This window comes from Amaranthus tricolor, chromosome 15 (genome assembly GCF_026212465.1).
Source record: "Amaranthus tricolor cultivar Red isolate AtriRed21 chromosome 15, ASM2621246v1, whole genome shotgun sequence".
Lineage (NCBI taxonomy): Eukaryota > Viridiplantae > Streptophyta > Magnoliopsida > Caryophyllales > Amaranthaceae > Amaranthus > Amaranthus tricolor.
The window spans coordinates 7265146-7286396 of NC_080061.1; the positions used below are offsets into that span (position 1 = coordinate 7265146).

General features: G+C 33.2%; 1 protein-coding gene and 1 long non-coding RNA gene across 2 annotated transcripts; both read left to right on the forward strand.

Annotated features, from left to right (window-relative positions):
* The first annotated feature begins 4458 nt into the window (after positions 1-4458).
* Positions 4459-6763, forward strand: LOC130801391 (uncharacterized). The gene is made up of 4 exons (XR_009039581.1): positions 4459-4668; positions 4806-4954; positions 5635-5706; positions 6126-6763. It is a non-coding gene; the product is annotated as an uncharacterized LOC130801391 (long non-coding RNA).
* Positions 6764-9077: 2314 nt separating this feature from the next.
* Positions 9078-19860, forward strand: LOC130801264 (probable mitochondrial-processing peptidase subunit beta, mitochondrial). The gene is made up of 9 exons (XM_057665068.1): positions 9078-9786; positions 11320-11484; positions 11597-11734; positions 11850-12001; positions 12081-12189; positions 16382-16480; positions 17079-17144; positions 19250-19357; positions 19452-19860. Exons 1-9 carry the CDS (start codon positions 9160-9162, stop codon positions 19536-19538), a joined length of 1551 nt encoding a protein of 516 aa, XP_057521051.1. The 5' UTR covers positions 9078-9159; the 3' UTR covers positions 19539-19860.
* Positions 19861-21251: the final 1391 nt, after the last annotated feature.

Here is a 21251-nt window from a genome sequence, read left to right on the forward strand (position 1 = left end):
GTGTTAGTTCCGGTTATGAATGATGAAAGCATAAGTGCACTTGCTTATGCGACGTCCCAAGCCCTTGGAACGGCAATGGAGGTGTATGTTGAATTGATTCCAAAACTGGGTAATGCGAGGGAAGCCATGTGTAGCATGGAACTTCCAGAATCAGGTCCTAGTATACGCCATGATACATTCACAAACTTAACAAACCCAAATTACGTTAATAAGCATTTAGATGAGTTTACTTCTCCAACTCATTCACGTGCCATTGGTTGTGGTGCAATGAACACCTTCTCCACGACTCACTTGGTTAGGCGTAATGCTAACGAGGTTGACTCTTTAGATTAGGAGGATAAGCATATTGATTCTGATTCAGAGGAGGAGGATGTAAACAGAGAAGCTCTAGATGCAGCAATTAGAGATGGTGCTCCATCGCAAGACTGGCTTAGAATTGACGAGGTTGATCAAAGACTGACTGATGCATGGATGACCTAGAATAATGACAACTCCATAACTGAAAATGGTGACTTTAGGATAGGGCAAGAGTTTAACTCGTTAGACCACCTTAAGAAGAATGTTAAAGCATGGGCAATATCTAACAATAGAAACTTTCGTGTAATTGAGTCGGAGCCTTCAAGGTATGTTATAAAATGTATTAATACGGAGGAGAAAGGTTGTAAATGGAGGATGCGAGCTGTCATGACCGCCACTAGATCATTTAAGATTGTGCGATATAAGGGTCATAAACAAGATTTCTCAAGACATTACAGTGATGACCATCCCCTCCTTACTTTTGATTTTGTTGCTGATCTCATCGTGGATATGATAAGAGTTGATCCAGCTTTCAAGGTGAAGTCAATTGTTAATTTTGTTCACGATAAATATGGATTCGTTATAACATACAAGAGAGCTTGGTTGCCCACAAATAAGGCTATAACCAAAGTCTTTAGGGATTGGGATAAGTCTTTTGAGGAGCTTCCAAGGTACCTGCAGGCGTTAATACAATCTAATGGAGGAACAGTGGTGCATTGGGAAGTCCAACCAACAATGGATCCTATCGGAGTTATTTTTCAGAGGATTTTTTGGGCTTTCGGACCATCAACTAAGGGTTTTCCCTACTGTCGACCCCTTATCTCCATCAACATTCGGTGCTATGTCGCCATTTGTTCCTCCAGCTTCCATGACCACTCCTCCACATCCATCACCTCCGCATACGAACATTACATATCAGCGTGCTAGTCAAAGATGAGCTCCTGCTCTTAATGTCATTGCAGAGGCTGACGAGTCTACACAATCCTCATCCACCGGTGCACACAGCAAAAGGAGTCAGGGATTGTAGTTTAATACACTTTGTATCACTTTATACGGCTTGAACTTCTTGTATCACTTTTAATGATTGTAATATATCTCCGCATATATTTTCATAATTAATGTTTACAAATCAATCTGATTCTTAGTTGATTATCATGGAATAGATGGTATTGAATTACTTTAATGCAAGTTGTACTAACTATTTATGGGAATTGAAAGAACAAAATAAAACGTTGCAAGGGCTCATAGCAAACCGCCACATCAGATGGCAGTTTAACCACACGAGACCGCTACTTCATGTGGCGGTTTACCCAGAGAAAACCACTACTTCATTTGGTGGTTTAGTTTTGCAGATTTAAAAAAAAAAGCCATGCCACGTGGACGGTATATTGGGAAATGATTTTTCCTTTCATGCAAACTGGAAAATACTTTTACAATTAAAAATATTTAGGGAAAAGGTTCGTAACAATCATACACTTTAATAAAACAGACAGTAAAATTTCACGTGTCATTCTCATAATGATTGTCATATGGAATAATTTTTTACCTAAATTAACATTAACTTATTCCTTAATACTTTCTCCGTTCCATTATACTTGCTATATTTGACTTCTTCGCAATTAATGTGTTATTTTGTTCATTTATACATTAAATTATACACATCTAAAAATTATAAAAAGTTAATATTATGAAAGCATGCAATTAAACGATTCAAACAAGATCCAACTTGACTATACTTTTACTTTCATATTAGCCACAATATATAAAATAAGCTTGAACGATGAACAGTGCTCATACCCAAAACGTAGCAAGTATTTCAGAACGAAAAAAGAATATATAAGTAGTAGTATATCACAATTAGATATGTTATCTTAAATTTTCTTGGAATATAATAATTTTGATTTAAAAGATTTGTAAGATTTCCAATTAAATTTTCTTATCATATATATTTATTTTTTTATGTTGAAGTATTTACTAATTAATTGAGTTTATTCATTCAAATTTTAATTTCTAAAATATTTAATCAAGAAAAAAAAAGATACATAATTATCAAAAATTATTTTGCAAATGTCAAATAATCATTATAATAGCGTTGTTGAAAGATTACCTATATTTGCTTGAAAAAAGTATGAGAACTTTAATTAATGATTTTTTTTATTAAAAACACTATATATTCTAAAATTGTCTATCTATTTTAGAAGAAATATATTATAATTTTATACTGAAAATATGTAATTGCATCGCTATATAAAATTTATATTTTTATATTAACAACTTCGTGCATTGCATTAGTGTTTATACTAGTTTGTATTAATCATTTTGTTACCAAACAAAAAATTAAACCATTTTCCTAAATGCAATAATATTATTATTATATTTTTTTAATATTCAAATTAATCGTATTAATATAAAAAAAACCAATAATATTTGTGTATTTGACAAAACCTATTATTTTTTTATTTAGCAACAACATTATTAAGCTATATAATTAATCATACGAGATTAGAAGAATAAATAATAAGACAAATTCTTTGTTGAAGACGTCTCTGTGATACCTCAGATTTAACTTGAAAACATATTGATAGACTATTCATATCAACAAAGTGCATCTTTTTTCATGGAAGCTCATTTGCTTAGAACTCTACAGTTAAGCGTGCATGGTGGGGAGCAATCTTAGGATGGGTGACCTCTAGGAAGTTTTCCTAGGTGCGCACAAGTGAGGTCAAAGTGCGATGAAAAGACTTGTGTTGGTCTGTGAGCCAGTCTACAGTCTCCATGAGTAGTCACCGGTGGTCCGAGGGGCCGGGGTGTTACAAATGGTATCAGAACAACTCTATGACTGTGGCTGATTATGTGTTCAGTGCACCTAGCGGGGGAAAAAGATTCAGAAACTACGATCCAACGAGGGCGTTGTATTCCTAAGAGGGGGGTGAGTGTGATACCCCATATTTAGATTGAAAGACTACTCATATCAACAAGGTGCAACTTCTTTTCATGGGAGCCTATTTGCTAAGAACTCTACGATTAAGTGTACTTGGTGGGGAGCAATATTAGGATGGGTGACCTCTTAGAAGTTTTCCAAGGTGCGCACGAGTGATGCAAAATGCGCTGGAAAGACTTGTGTTGGTATGTGGGCATAATCTACAGTCTCCAAGAGTATGCAGATCAACGACGTCGACCTCTTGAATTTCAAGTTGGAGATAAAGTCTTTCTTCGAGTCTCACCAACTAGAGGTGTGATGAGGTTTGGGAAGAAGGGTAAGCTCAGTCCAAGATTCATTGGACCTTACGAGATCCTTGAACGCGTAGGCAAGGTAGCGTATCGACTTGCGTTACCTGCGTCTATTGATCGTGTGCATGATGTGTTTCACGTATCCCAGCTGAGACAGTACATCAGGGATGATTCACACGTTCTTCAGCCCGAACAGTTGACCTTGGATGATACCTTACAGTATGAGGAGACTCCCATTCAGATCCTAGATAGGAAGACGCGTGATACACGTCGGGGTAGTGTAGCGCTTGTGAAGGTGCTATGGTCTAATCACGTTACCGAAGAAGCCACATGGGAGGCAGAAGATGCCATGAGATGCGATTATCCCTGGTTATTTGCTCAGGTATTTCTATGTTTATCGCCTTATAGCTATTGCATCTCCTTAGTCTTAGAAAGTTAAGTTCGAGGACGAACTTCATTCTAAGTTGGGTAGAATCATAAGATTTCAGAATAATACTAAGTTTTAACTATGCTAGGCCTTTAAGTTTGATGGGTTCACATAGTTAGTACAGTGATATAGATTCTTTCAGTGCATAGAGTATGAGTAATTGGGTAACATAGCCTTATGATATGTATGATAGCTGGATATTTGAGTATGTGCTTGAGACTTAGTTTAACTTCGAGGACGAAGTTCATTTCAAGTTGGGTAGAATGTAACATTTGGGAATTAATATTTTAAGACGAGTGAGTTTAAGAGAATTATTTATGCGAGAACGATCTTAAATACACATGACATAAAATATTCTTAATTAAATTTTTCTCTTCTTTTCCTTTCTTTTAATTTGTTTATATATATATATATATATATATATATATATATATATATATATATATATATATATATATATATATATATATATAAACCCAAAAACCTCTTTCTTTTTCCTTACTCGTATGAACTCAAGGAATCAGGCACCATTTCTTCTCCTTCTCTCACGTCAACAACCCAGAAGCCAAGAACAGCTCCCCTTCCACGACATTCCTCTTTGAAACCTTCAAATCCGTATTTCTCTAAATTTCTTTGAAGAAAATGTCAATGGCTGCGAGGGCATGACCCGTTCTTCTTCCCTCTGAGCTTCGAAGGACCTGCATGCGAAATCAGTGAGTTCTTCTTCTTTCCTTCGTGATTTTCAAGGTAGATTATCTATACTTCTACATTCTTGATTGTTTTGTGTAAATTATGGCTAATTGATCTTTCTTGCTCATTTTCCTCTGAATTCGAACCACAATGAGTGTAGAATCATCTGAAAATTTCCCTCCTTGATCTGGATTCTGCCGAATTAGGGGAAATTCGAGTGAGTTTGGGCAGGTTGTGTAGACATTAAATTCAAGCCAAAAACAAGCATTGAATCTGTTCTTTCTCGTTTCTTCTTATTGCTAACAGAAGGTAATCCTTCTTGATCTCTTTCTTTTTCTTTTTCTTTAATAATCATGCTCTTATTCATATAGAGGTTAGTTTCATTGGCATACTTTTACTTGCTTAATCCTTAACCATGTAATAAGCCCTAAATATTGATGAATCTTGGAGTTTATATAAATTAATTAGATAAGTTCTTAAATTGAGAAATTTATGGGAAACCTCAAGTATAATTATATGTGTGTGTTTACTTTAAACTAAATGAATCTACTGATGATTGATATGTGATTATAAGAGATTGTGATTGAGGAGTTTTGGGGAAGAATTCTAAAATCAAATGTAATTTGCGTTTTATGATGTATAAATGGTAGATTGAGGAATATTGAAACAATTTGTTGGACTTATTAGTTGAATGGATAAACTAGCTGAATCTTTCTTTTGGATAGTTTGTTAAACTTGTTTAGTTTCTTGGTTTTGAGTTTAGATGAACATGAAAGTGTTTGAATTGGAATACAAGCTAGACTAAAGTAAGGTTAAGTATTTTGATGATATTGAGGGTTGGAGTTAGGACTTGCACAATCTCTGAAATGAGAAATATTAGAATAGAAGATGGAAGTAAGATGCATTCTTAGGATGAGATGCAATGAGCTATATGAGCCTAGTTGTAGTATCGTATGTTTTGTTGTGATGCTATATCTGTTATGCTTTAGGAGGCGACATTATCAAGGAGCCCTTCTAGTGATCGCGGAGTACCAGACTTAGCTTCTTGAAGCATTCTTTTGGTGAGTAGTAGCAGTCCCTTAAAGGTTCTGGCCAGACTACATTCTTGAAAATAAACTTTTTACTAAAGCTCTTTTGAAATTGGAAATTGTTGAGACAAATGCTGTTATGAATGCTTATGTTGATATATGATATGGTCAATAGATCGGGCTTGCGAGCTGGTCATTGACGGAGTTGTGGAACATTGTTCCCTGCTCCATGTTTTGAAGCGAGTTGTCATTCAGATATTGACTAGCTTCACCCGAGAGTGACATAGCCTTAGAGCTATGGATGTTCCTTTCAACTAGACTCCCTGTGCGCACATAGATCTAGGAAACTGATGTTGTTTTTAAACCTATGATTTGATTCACTGTGTTTTGTCGTTTTGGATTGTTACTTCTCATTTAGTTTAATTTGACCTTCTGTTGTTTCCATCTTTTAGTTTGATTACAGATCGAAACCAGTCGGGAACGATGGGTTAGCGGTGTTGGATAGCGTTCCAAGGATGTATATTGAGCTGAGCACGTAGGAATTTGTAGATTTGTATTAGGATTTTGGATAAATGTATATTATATTTGGTTGTGTTGGTTATATTCGACTTGTAGAGAATTGTATGATTATCTTGTGTTTTAGCTAGATGTTTGTTTGAGATTTAGTTGAGTTGGTCACGTTAAAGAGCTTGTGACCCCTTTGCTCAAGTTTTGGAAGTATGATTTCAGTTTCTTGGGAAATAATCCCCGTGATGACCCTGTTTACTCAGTCAACGGTAAGTCGGGTTGTTATAACAGTCTCATAGTGAGACGGTCTCATATAAGATGCGCTATATTAAAAATTAGGTTAAGGGTATATTTGGCAAATGGCCATTAGGTGGAGTTTGAATTTTTGGCTAATTTGACTAGTTAAAAATATCGGTTGAAAAGCTATCAGTTGTTTAATTCGGCAGTTGCGAATATGTTCAATAAAAATTTTATATCAGTTAGCTTAAAGGTTATTTATCAAATATTTTCTGCTCGACAAGTATTGAGCTAATCATTTAAGTATTGCTCATAAATGTTTTAAGCATTTAATAAATCTGCAAGCTAGTTTGTAGCACGTAGAAAGGTCAACTAGTTGAAAACATTGCAAGTGCTATACACTCTACAGGAATGACGCTCAAGAGGATTTGGGAACTAAGCTCCCCAATCAAGTGTCCGTTCACTTATTAGTCTCGAAAATTGGCGGATATTAATACTTCAAATTTTGAGAAGTATCAACTTTCAATGCTATTTTGGAATATTCTTTATTAAAAAGCCTTAATGCATGATATTTTAAACTAAAGTGACTTGAATCAGATAAGTATATTCAATTTATACTAATGTGTGTACTGTTTTGTCATTTTATGGCTAGTTACTTGGTGAGTGATAGTGACTGTTTGTAGATATGATGATTGATAAGTTCATTTTAAGATCGTGTCTTGTATTTGTGTTCATAGTATAATGCAAGTTCCTTTGTAATGTTGTGATTAACTATAGATTGTATTATGTTATAAACATTATTAATTTGAGACTTTCTAAAATTTAGGTTGTAATAAGACTAAAATTTTATCCTATTATTGGGTTTACTATGCTTTAAATGCTTTCTTGGGACAAATTTAGCACTAAATATTCCGCTGATATATGCTAAGCTTTCTCCTTAAGTAGGCCTTATAATATTCAAAGTATTTTATTATACTCCCTCCTATTCATCACAAGTGTCTCATTTGCTTTATGCACTTTATCCAATCCTTAATATCTCTAATTGTACATAATTAAACATTATGTAAAGTTAATATCAATAATTATTGCATTAAGACGAATCAAACAAGATCCCACTTGACTATATTTTAACTTATAGATTAATAAAAAAATAAAAATTAAGAGTAAGTGATGAACAGTGCCCAAAAAGCAAATGGGACAGTTGTGGAGAATAGGAGGGAATATAATATATTTGGATAACATTTTGCATTTCAACATTATAAGCGCCATTGGATGCGTTTTTATTTTTAAATTATTCATGATAATAACTGAAGAACCTGCAATATATGTACACGACTGAAATTAATGTGAGGTAATAACAATCTAACATATGAGCATGATAACACAAGGGAGATATTGACACCATATAAACAATAATATGAATCAAGTATAAAACTAAGTGAAAAATTTTCTAAATTCAAAATATATGTATAACAAATAAGACATGATTTAATGTAAAAAATATTCAAATTGACTAATAGTTCCCATTTGAGTTTAAGTTCGTTCACCAGTTAAGTCTGTCAGTAATGACTATGTTAGATAGGAGGTTGGTGATGACGGAGGAGGGATGAGTGACAGGCTGGTAAGTGTGGTGGTGCCCTGGAGTTTTTTTAAATTCTTTCTCATGTTTTTTAGTTTTAAAAATTATATAAAAAAAAATAAAAAATAGCTTGGTTAGCAGATTGTAGGCCACTTGGATCTTTAAAAGAAAATGGGGGTGTAAATATTGAATTTTTTCAAAAAATAAACAAAATATGAATTTTACAAGAAAATTACCCAAAGATAAAATTATTAAAAGTGACATTTCCTACTTTAAATTATAATTTATGCGTTTTTAAAATTACTATGTAAGATGCAAATATTTTAAAACTTGTCTTGTATGAGATCGTCTTATCATAAGACGAACTAATGTAATTAGTCAATTTCTGTAATTCATTACTTTCAAATTGTAAGTATTCACTTTAATATATTAAATGTACATGAGTCAATCCAATCTATCTATCTATAATCTATAATCTATAATCTATAATCTATAACCTATAACTAATACTAAAACAAAACACAACTGACATCATCACTATTTAAAATTGCTTACGTGTCACAACCTCAACAAAAAAGTTTTCCTCCAACACTCAATAATGATGTCATTGTTTTTATGACTACTTTTTTTTTATCTTTAACTTTATTACTTACATCATTTAATGTATTAGAAAATCATATATATTATTTTTTTTTCCAATTATTTATAAAATCTTTTTTATTTTATTTATTGAATGAGTATTATTTAGTGTATTTGATATTTTGAGATGGTTAAAACATAATATAATTTTATTAGGATTTTTTTTCATTATTTGGTTACTTAAATGCAATGCTTATTTCTAATATGATTCATGTTATGACTAGTTTTATGTAAGTCAATTATATTTTTCATGACAAAAACTATTTTTTTATTTAAACTTTTATAAAATAATTTTACATATTTTTATATTAAATTTCATTTTAAAATGTGTTATTAATAATTGTAATACTTTATATAATTAATGTAATTTATGTTGAAAAGTTTAATAAACCGTCTAGACAATCCCATGTGAGAATTTGTGTTCTTAATAACAGGAGTGCTTGTATTAACAACCCTAATATAGTCCTAACTTCCTAAACAAACAATCCCTGTCCTCCTTCACTCCCCACATTTACGCCAAGGCCATGAAGCGCCTCCTCTCCCGAAGTCGTCAACTCCGGCGGCTATCTTCCTCCGCCGCCGCAGTCGCATCCCCATCTCCTTCCCCTTTTCCATCCTCCGGACCTAACGCCATGGTCTACGACCATCTCGCCGAATCCGTCAAATCCAAGCTCGGACGCCTTGAAAACCCCGACCCCCGATTCCTCACCCACAACTCTCCTCACCCTACCTTAGCAGACCACACTTCCATCCTCACTGCACCCGCTACCAAAATAACTACTCTTCCCAATGGTCTCCGAGTCGCCACCGAGTCTCAACTCGCTTCTCGTACTGCCACTGTTGGGGTTTGGATCGATGCTGGTTCTCGATTCGAAAGTGAGGAGACTAATGGAACTGCTCATTTTTTGGAGCATATGATATTTAAAGGGACTGAGAGAAGATCTGCTAGACAACTAGAAGAGGAGATTGAGAATATGGGTGGTCATTTGAATGCTTATACTTCTCGAGAACAGACGACTTATTTTGCTAAGGTTATGGATTCGCATGTCAATAAGGCTTTGGATATTTTGTCTGATATTTTGCAGAATTCTACCTTTGAGGAATCACGAATTAATCGTGAGCGTGATGTTATTTTGCGTGAAATGGAGGAGGTTAGTCTTTTGGGTTCTTTCTATTAATTCGTTTTTGGGTTTAGCTTTATTTAATATTTTATCGTTTTCTAATTATATTATATTACTCGAGTTTGAATTTGATCATGGATAATCGGTATTTGTTTGACGGAATTGAATATGTATATTTTTTTTGCTACTAGAATTTCATCAGGAACTTGTAAATGCAGTCCGTTTTAGTTTTAGGGCTATGATGAGTGAATAAGACTGATTGCTTTCTGAGTTGATTGTTCAAGGGCCAGTAATTCATTTTTCATAGTTGCATTCTTGATACTTCTTACTTTTTTTGGATTTAATCCTATCGTTTAGTTTCTTTACGCAATGTTTTGGATGGAGGGAAATGGAGAGATTGTATTTCTTCGGTTGGATTCAAAGAAGATAGAGGACGGAACCGGAGGGAAGGGAATTGAGGGTAAAACTCCATGGCATTTGTAAAAGATAAGCTTTCCAACTTTAAAAGATTTGAAAGGTAAAACATCAATCATCCCTGCCCTTTCCCTTCTTTCTAAAATTTAATTCAAAAATAGAGTTTGATTGGAAAGTATTTACAAAGAATCTAAAGTGGCCTTCAAGATTTATAAGCTGCCAAGTTTTGTCATTGTTTTTTCTAAAGCCTTGCACTTTGTTTGAACAACAATATAAGAGGGAAAAGATAGGAAGGGAAGGGGAAGGGGAAGGAAGGGAGGGAACTAAAAGGAAGGAGAGAGAATAATAGGGAAGTATCCCTTGTTTGTTTAGAGGAAAATAAAGGGAGAAAAAGAGAAATAACATTTTTTTAAATCTTTTCACATTTGGAGATATTTAGTTATCAACTAAATAAGAGACTTAATCCCTCTGAATCTGTGCCTTTGAAATTCTCTCCTAAATTATTGGTATCTCAAACAAAGGAAATATATTCCTTTACCTTTCAATTCTCTCACTCCAAACAAAATGTTAATTTTAAAAGATATTGTGGAAGTGAAAAGGTTTGTGCCTTTTCCAGCCACCTAAGGCGACCCTTTGCAATCCCCTACTTGGGCTTCAGATTGGCAATGATGGCCAACGCTCATAGATGAACTTGTTGTCAAACTTAATTTAGGAGTCAATGAAGGTTTTACACCAAAATATTAAGAAATGCATTGTGGTTTATTCGGATTATTAACTATATCCTTTTTTTCTAGTTTTTCTTTTGTAAGAATTTCCAAGAGAAACTACATTATTTTTCAGAAGGAAGATGACAACATGCTCTAGGCTTGAAGTTGGTTTTTTCCTAAATAGTTTTTCTTTTGATTTCTGGTCTTTATTTGATTTGTTTCCATAAAAATAATGGCAGCTTTGGAGTCTGTGCTATCAGTCTCTAATGTGAGAACTTCGTCATGCAATTGTAGTATTGTACATTAAAGCATCAAATAATTGGTGAATATCTTTTTTTCTTGAAATTCAGCTGCAAAGAAGTTAAGTTTTGGTTAGTTGTTTTGAGTTTGGTTTGTGATACATGTGTCTTTTCGGTTGAAATTATCTTCACGTTTCATATAGGTTGAAGGTCAGACTGAGGAAGTGATATTTGATCATTTACATGCTACAGCTTTCCAGTATACTCCTTTGGGTAGGACCATTCTTGGACCTGCTGAGAATATAAAGACGATAACAAAATCTCATCTCCAGAACTATATAGCCACACACTATACAGCTCCAAGGATGGTATGTTGTCCAATACTCTTCAACTAAACCTACTTGTCATCCATGCCCAATAATTAAAATTAAAAGAAAATGTGGTTTGTTTTGTTGCTAAGGGAGGGTTTAAAAATTCCAGGTCATTGCTGCCTCTGGGGCTGTTAAACATGAGGAAATTGTAGAGCAAGTAAAAAAATATTTTACCAAGTTGTCAACTGATCCGACCTCTGCTGCTCAATTAGTTGCAAAGGAAACAGCTACTTTCACTGGTTCAGAGGTGTGAATACTTATAAATTTAAAATCTACTATTCTATGTAGTTTTCTGTTGTATGTAAACTCTTCTCCAACTTACTCAAGGCTTTTGGTGCACATGTGTTGAATTCTGGAATCAGGTTAGAATGATTGACGATGATATTCCATTGGCACAATTTTCTGTTGCCTTTAATGGAGTTTCATACACAGATCCAGATTCAATTGCTTTGATGGTTATGCAATCAATGTTAGGTTCCTGGAATAAACATTCTGGTGGTGGGAAGCATATGGGGTGAGTTTTGTTAATTAACTTGAAAGTCAAGCAAAGATTCTACAATGACTCTTCTCATATTCTTGCAACTTTTAATCAGATCCGAGCTTGCTCAACGGGTTGGGATTAATGAAATTGCTGAAAGCATGATGGCATTTAACACTAACTACAAGGATACTGGTTTATTTGGTGTCTATGCTGTAGCAAAGGTCAGAGCTTCAACTTTTGTTTTGACATTTTTTTTAATATTTGTGTTATGTCTCATCACCTGTGCTCCTTGGTCATCTTGATGTGTGATTTGCTGAAGAATTTTATGCCATATCTTTCCTTATTGGTGATATGTGCACCTTTGTTTTTGTTTGTTTTTAGTAGACATTGAAAAAGCTAATTACAATAAACGTGTGGTACTTTCATTGGACCAGGGTATGTCTTCAAGTGTACATGCACTTGTTTTTTCTTCAACTTTCATGATTTTGGTGCAATATGAAGAGTCGAACTATGGTAACAAAGTTGGAGGATTGAGTCAAGAGGAGTTGAGTTGCAATGAAGAGTGCAATAACATTGAGCATATTATTGATGAAATTGGGGTCTCAAGCAAGATTAATGGATGTTTGTGCCTCGTCTAGCTCTTTAATTTGCTTCTCGTAAACCTTTAGCTTTGTTTAAATTAGGTAGTCATACATTTTGATGTTGAAATCCGACTTGGTCTGAACTATTCGCAAACACTTCATCCTCTAGTGCCTACCAATTCAAGCGATGTGTTTGCAAACTTAGGGTGAACACAATCTGACTTGGTCTGATTTAACACTAAAATCCGACCAAAAACTAGAACTAGTTTGGAAAATTTCTAGACTTGACCAAACCGTTTTAAAACCAATTAGACCGAAGCAGATCATTCCTAAGCGGTTTTGTACGGTTCGGCCACAATTTTAGCTTTAAAATACATATATACCATAATTGATTATGCATTTGTGCTACCATATGTTGATTAAACATTAGTACAACCCTAGGACCTTTATTCTAATGCTTCCTTCATTATGACAATACTTTTGTAAAAGAAACAAAAAGTTGACGATAGGAAAAGTGGAGTATTACTCTCTCCGTCATATTCATTTGGCATTATTTGCTATTTTTGGTAAATTCCATTGATTTTGCATCATTTTTATTTTTGGACAATAGCCCAGCGTTTCCTTTTAATCTTATCCATACATCTTAACTCTCTTTTAGTTTTATCCTCACAATTTAATCTCTCTCTTTATTTTTGATCAAATATCTTCCTTTTCCTTATAAATACTCTATTTTCTCTTTGATGCTATTCAAATGCACAAAGTAGTAATTAACATCACAAAAGATAGTAATCTTAATTATTGTAATACATGAGGATAGTGGAGCAATTTTTCAAGGGGGCATATGAAGCAGACAACCTGTTTGGTCCCCTATTGATGTCTGCTTTGACAATTCAAAAAACTTAATTTTTCGTTACCACACCTAGATTTTTAGACCGTAGCTGGTTTGGTTTAAACTTTTTTCAGCCCTTTTGCCAAAACTAGGTGGAAATGAGCTCATCCTAATAAAGTGTATTTTCTTTCTTTTTAATTTAATGAAAAAAGGCTAAAAAACCAAGGTTGATTTGGGTTATATGTCAATACAAAGTGTATTTTCTTCACGAGAAAAAAAATATGTTTCAAGTACATACAATTATGATATACAACTTCAATAAGGTTTCATAAGTTTAAGTTCTTATCTTAGTTTTAAAAAGTGCAAGGTGTACCAAACAAGGCAACGGTGAAATTATGCTCTTTTAATAGGCAAGGTGCAAAGCTTTAGTACCTATTTAGATAATATGTTACTTTTGTTTAGATTTTATGGTAATAATTTTTACTGAACTTTGCATTTTTTAGATATAATGGTCTATTCTATTATTATAAAAAAACCCAAGCAAATAATTGAATAGGGATGATTAGGGAAGCAAATAATACACTTGTTAGCCGTAGTCAAAAAATTAGGGAAGTGAAGTAACTTCACAATATACCAAAACTCTCTATAAAGAGGAGAAAAGACATTATGACAAGCAAACATTTTTATCTATTAGCCATCTAAGGGATAAGGCTTATACCTCTTTATGTTTTTGAAGAGATTGAAAGGAATTAAGCGAGAAGATGGAGAAAAAGAAACATAGGAAAACATAAAATATAGTTTAGAGAGAGAGACACATATTCGTGATTGCCATCGCCATCGCCGCCACCAGATGTGATGGTATTATACATCACGAAAGATGTCTAGCCAAACTTTGTCGAGTTGGCCACCACCATTATTGCTCAATTTGCATATTAAGAATTCTATCTCATATGGGGTTTTTGTTTTAGAGTTGAAAACAAAGGTATTTATGCAAATATCTAAGGGGTTTTGTGTGAAAAGCATAAAATAGCCATTGTATTGAAGAATTTAGCGTCTTCCCTTTCAAAAAGCGCCAAACCTGCACTCTAGTAAAGCTAGCTTTGTGGGGATTTTGTATATCTCTATGCTTGCTTTATCTTGATATGCCTTATGCCAAACAAGCTTAAGTTTTTGTCGTTGAAGCTAACGTTCTTGTGAAAGCTAATAGCTTTTAATCAAGACTAATACTTTTCTTAATGTAAAAACAATATATATATATATATATATATATATATATATATATATATATATATATATATATATATATATATATATATATATATATATATATATATATATATATATAGCTATGAATCATATATGCTTCCAGTTATGAATCATTTTTCACATCTAATAATCTAATGATGACCCGACCTATGTGTTGCCTGGCTATTTCGGTTCCAAACGATACATGATTTGCTATTGTAGTTCACCTTATGATGTGATAAGTTTTTTTATAAAAAATTTGAATTGGGATGTGGCGAGTATCATAAGTTTCAAACCTATGTAGACAGTTTTGATTAAGAAATGGACATCATTTTGCTCCTTTTAAGGGCATGAGTTTCGAGAAGTCGGTGAAAATTAAGTACTTATACGTCTCCTTTCAAAATACTCATGTCTATTATATACTAGGTTTCATCTCAATCATATTTACAAAATTTCAGTCCCCTAAGGGTGCGTGATGTATGTTTAACGAAAACATTGTTTTGAGTGTTTGAATTGCCATAAAATTTCATCTCGAAATGTGGGCCACTTGCCACGTCACATTTCAAAGAAAACTTGCCACATTGTTATTTGTTCACAATTTTTCTAATTAGACGTTCGTACGATGAGACTATTTCTATCAGACTAACTAAATGTATACTTACAGTCTTAAAGTAATCACTTATAACTTTAAAGTGATCACTTACAATTTTAAAGTGATCACTTATACCTTTAAAGTGATCACTTATAACTTAAAGTGATCACGTAGATTTTTTAAATGATCTAAGTGATCAATTAGAGAAATGGACTTAGACTGATTGTATTGGCTTGTCTTATGGTGAGACAGTGACATGATGTTTGTTCCGACACATAGTTAGGGCCATTCTTGGATGATTGAAATTTTGTACCAAATTTGGAAGATGACACTTGTGGCCTTTTTTTGTGAATGTTTCCTTTTCAAAAATGTTTTGAAATGAGTAAAAAAAGAAGTTGAAGAGAAAGACCCATCATTTAATTTGTAAAGACTAGTTTTCTAGAGATATTTTGGTGTAATTTTATTTTCATTAGGCCAAAAAGGCAAAAATGAATCCTACATTCCTACTAGGCTAGTCAAGTTATTTTTTTTAATATTCTGTTGAAGTAAAATATAATAAGTATAATAATAATAAGGCGTAATATAGATATTAAGGTTGCAAATAACATGGTCATCGCGGATCAGTATCGGACGACATCCATAAAACTTGTCATTATTCCAAAATAATCTGAAGGTTGGATTATTTTTACTTTTAAGAAAAAAGTTCTAATGTGGGATTTTTGTTGCAACTTTTTTTCCTCGTTTCAATGATATGTTTACAACTTTTATTTTCTTATATGGTTCACTATCATATATATGAGTGCACAGTTTTGGGCTTTATTAATGAACATGTCTTTTTGTTTGTATTCACATGTATTTTTAAAATACGCGGTCTTCTACATTGAGCCTGAGCATGTCAAATTTGATACACGTTTGGTTTATTTGCAAACCCACAGAAGAAAAGAGTGTTGTTTTTTTATTGATTTAAATTTCAAGGAAAGCTGTCTATCTTTGCTTTATCTGGACATATCCAAATATATTTTAGTTTGAGCATCAGAGCATTTTTACTACCAAAAGTTTTCATAAGGAGAATCCTATGAGAGAATAGTTATCATCTTCATTTGTAGCAGGTCTATAATATTTATTATAGCCTTTGGATTTAATTCTGGTGGTTGCAATTGTTTCAGCCTGATTGTTTGGATGATTTGGCATGGGCAATTATGCATGAAATTAGCAAGTTGTGTTATCGTGTTTCAGAAGCTGATGTAACTCGTGCTTGTAATCAGGTACACTTCTCCCTTTTTGATTCTTAAATTTGTTTCCATGTTCTTTCCTACTGCCTCTCTTAAGTCTTGAGCATTCTCCTTTGGGGAGGGTAGCCGGTAGCTAAGCTCAGATAATCACTTCCAAGATTGTTCACCATCATTATTTTTCTTGTTGATTATCCATCTTAGCTAAGATAGAAAACAATTCACATAAAATGAGATTTAAGATTTTAAAGTTGAAGACGTATAATCTACCTGTAGACAATTTGTTTATCTTATTTAGTTCTGCTTTCCTCCTCTTTTCTTCCCTAATTTTTATTTGCTTAGGTCGATGTGTATAGTAAGCGACTATTTTGGTTTTGATTGCTCTGGATAATGACTTTAGAACATTCGTCATCAGACACAGACATTATTAGCATGTATCTGCTGATTTGGACAGGCTATGGAAATTGAAATCAAAGTTTATTTAGGTCTCTATATTTTGGTAATTTCTCAATGTTTTTATTGGTATATTGCGGGTTATTGAAATTAAGGCTTCAACATTGTTGTCTTATAGTCGGCCTTTGTTTACTGGATTATGAATTGCATGTTCTTAACTGCTTTTCTCTTGATATTGCAGTTGAAGTCATCACTGCTACTACACGTTGATGGAACAAGCCCAGTTGCTGAAGATATCGGACGCCAGGTATCTATTCTTCTTCCACCCAATTGTACGATTGTTCATGGATTACTACTGAGAATATCTAAAGACTAGAATGTATCTTAAATCTAAAATCAGGGAGAGGATGATGCTTGTTTTGGCTAGTGTAATATGCTTTTTTTCAGCTCTCCTTCGCACTCTAGCTATTTTGAACGTTATTGAACAAGTGTGCTCTCTTGATTTGTTCAATTGACTCTTTAATTGAAAGCTGTATGTTTATGTAGTTAATGCTTGAAAGATGTGGATATTTCACTTTTTTTCTACTTGTTAAAAAAGTGGATTTGTGAGGCATAGCTGGGTGATACAGAGTCTGTTTCCATATGCTGGATTAATGTAGGAGGCTGAGCTTGTTTTCGTACATATTTTAAGAAAATGGTGAGAACATTAAATTGTTTGGATAAGATTAAAAGGGAGAGAAATTAAGAGAAAATGTGTGGACAAAAATCAAAGAAAGTAGTGGGGGCATTATCCAAAACTAAAATGTTGCAAAGTAGAAAGGGTGGCATTAGTTATTAGAAGTGTTAGTTAAGATTATTAATGTGCTCGCAGTCCGTAGCTTAAATCGCTTTTGGCATTTGGAACAAAAATCAGAACAATGGTTTTGTAGGGTAAGGGAAAAGTTCGATGCTATTTTTTGAAGTGGGAGTGTGCCTGATGATATTCTTGTTTTATGGAAGAATGCTGAAAATGTGGGAACTTTGATGTGGGCATGTGCATTTCAATTTGTATCTCACCAGTACATGGAAGTTTTTGGGTGGTGGAATGCTTTGAGATTTTTTGGCTAGCTGTAGCTATAGACTGTCAAGGATTCAACTTGATTGAATAGATGTGTATAATATTGGTGTCGCAGCTGAACGAATGGAGTCATATAGCTCAACATCGTTTGAGTCTGCTGTCATTTGAAGAGTTGCCTGTGGTGCACATAATATGTTATAGACGAAGATAGTTGATGACCGATTTTTCGGTTCAAACCACACTTGAGGATTCAATAGCCTGTTAAGTGTTATATTCTCATAGGATTGGGTATTTTTTTGTTTGATATGTTGTTCTGTTGGTCTTCATCACAGCTGTTAGGGAAAAATTAAATTTATCTGTACATTATGGAGGCACGGCATGGTTATATATGATTAATTTATCAATTTTTCTAGGATAAAGTGATTGTTTTGAAGCTAGGTTATCTTAGAAATGTGAACATTATCTGGTGAATATGACAAAGTAGAACCAATTCCTTGATTCTACATACTTGGCTAGTCCTTAAAATGGATCATCAGAAAAATGTGTTTACACCAATGAGCCTGATGTCTTTGAAGGGTCCCAACCGGTAGATTGAAAGCATAGTAACTCTAGCTGTGAAAGTCTAGTTTCATTCTTTTGAAAAATTGTGGAACCTTATTAGAAAAATGCTTATGCTAAATTTGTAGTGTTTAGGATTTTACATCTTGAAACGTGCGATTAAGTTTTGATGGACTTTTCCAGTTCCTCACAAGGAAGCTGTAATAATGAAAATTGGCCTAGCAAAAAATTTAATCATAGAACGAACATTGTATCAGGTCGAAAGATTTCCTTGTTGAAAGTTGTATTGACCAACGATGTGAAAGAGGTCATACAAAAGTGTTAGATATTATTTACAACGATCATAGTTTCATTAATTTAGATTGATATTTGTTTTCAAATTTTATGTATTTGCTTGTGAATTTTGATGTAGATGTCCTATGGCTCTTTTATCAATGAATTAATCTTAATGTCAAAAACAATTTTAATTTTAGAATGAAAATTTTGAGCTGTATAGCATGAGTGGTTGTGATTGATAGCTCAATTTGGTTGGAAAGCTTTTTGGCTCTGAATTTTTCCTAGGTTGGTCAGGAAGATCCATTCTTGATCTCTTCCCATTCCGCAACTTAATTAAGCTACAATGTGGTCCTGTAAAAATTGCCTTCTTAATCATACTTTTGATCGAGCAAATGACTCGAGTCTCTAGTGCTACAAATACATACCAGTTTACAACTTGAGTTAACGTTTAATCTGGCTATTGGGCTATTCTTCTGATGATTTGCACCACATGCTTTGATACTGCTGTATTGTTTTTGCAGTTACTTACTTATGGCCGGAGGATCCCATTTGCGGAGTTTTTTGCTAGGATTGATGCTGTAGATGCAAACACCGTGAAACGTGTTGCTAATCGCATTATTTATGACAGGGTAACAAAATTTATTGTTGTGAGGCTGAAACATGCTAATTATGCTTGTTATAGTGGTAAGCTTGCTAAGTTGCCCTTTGTTTCCTTGAGTGCAGGATGTTGCTATTGCTGCCATGGGCCCTGTCAAGAAGTTGCCTGATTACAACTGGTTCAGACGCAGGACCTACTGGAACCGTTATTAGGTGGTTAGGCTTACCTTATTTTTTTGGTTTGTTTTCTTCCAAAGGGCGAGGTTCTGCAAGAAAGGTCTTGAAAAGCCGTCGCCATTCAACTCGTTCTGACCATTGCAGTTTTGTAGCGTTACTTCCAGTCGTTTTAAGGTTTTTTGTATCATTGTTTCCTGATTCAAATAAAGTGGTATTTATTTGTAGTGCCCTAGTGAGGTGCTATAATTTTAGCTGAGAAATCCATGAATGCCCATCCAAATTTAAAACTTGTATAATATTATCACTTATTAGATAGAAGTAAGTTTTAATGTTAATTTTGATGAGATTTGCTTCGTTATTTCCATGGTAATTGAGGTGTCATTTATGTTTGTTCTTTACACCTAATAATACCCTTCTCAGGTCGTAGTAGATGAGAACGAATTTTGTCAAGAAAATATCGAATCTTGTCAAGAAAAAAATACTTACAGTCGCACAAGTATGATCAAGCTTTTTATCAACTTAACTTTCTTGTAATTGCCTTGTCATTTTCATTATTTAATATCAACAAGACAACAACCAAATGAGACGTAAAAGGATTTATACCTTGAGTTCTTCTAGTAAACTAAAAATGTAATTTAAAATGTGGTCGTTGTATCTATACTTTAAAAATTAAAGACTTGATAAAAATTTCGTTATAAGAACTTGAATGTTGGAAACCTTCATATAATTAGCTGAATTACTATAAATTATTAGAAAATCCTTGTTAGTAAAACATATTTAAATAATTTTATGCGAATGGTCGAAAATTTTACTTCATAATGTATTTTAAAAAAAATTTCAGGAAAAAAAATTGTTCTGGACCCATATTCGAGTCCGAGTCCAATAAAAAAATTAGGATCTAGATCTGGGTCTTGTTGGATTTGACCCAGATGCCCATTCCTAATTGGACTATTCAATTTATGTATGAAATACATTTTACGGTGAAATCATCTCATACAATAATATATATGTAAATATCATTCGTATCGTATTTTGTATGTGATGCTAAAAATCTTTCGACTTTTTAATATTGTCCAATAATTGCATGCATTTTGAAATACTATACGAGTATTAGATATGATATTCTTTTATGTTCAAAATTGTTTCTTATGGAAAAAAAAAACATTTTCAAGGCTATAACTAAGAATTTGCAACTTAACATATTCATATATTTTCTTTGACTATTTCTTCACTTTTACCTTTACCTAAGTGGATCTTATCCTCAACAATCAAACATAACTAAAGTCCTCTTGGTAGTTGGTATCAAGCCAATCATAGTATAAGACTAGACTTAAGAATAAGCCTTTATCAAATATAAGACGGTCTCATATAAGATAAGCTATATTTTTTTTTGATTTTTTTAATACTTTATCTTTTTAATTTCTCTCTAAATTAAACTCTCTAAACTCAATTTCAACCGCTTATTTGTGTATCAAAGCCATATCAAAGATAAATTCATCATAGAAAATGTTGGGGTTGCTAATTTTTTTATGAAATTTAACATAAATTAATTAATAAAAAATTTAAAATTGCTTCTAGATCATTTACGAGAAATCATATTGAACAAATGTTGAATTTAATGAATTCGAAAAAATATATATAAAGCAGAGCAAATTATAAAATTTTATGAAAAAAGTGATAACATAACAAAAAGTTCTTTTTACTTGTTCATATAAATTGGTCATTCAATAGCTAACGAATTTTTAAATT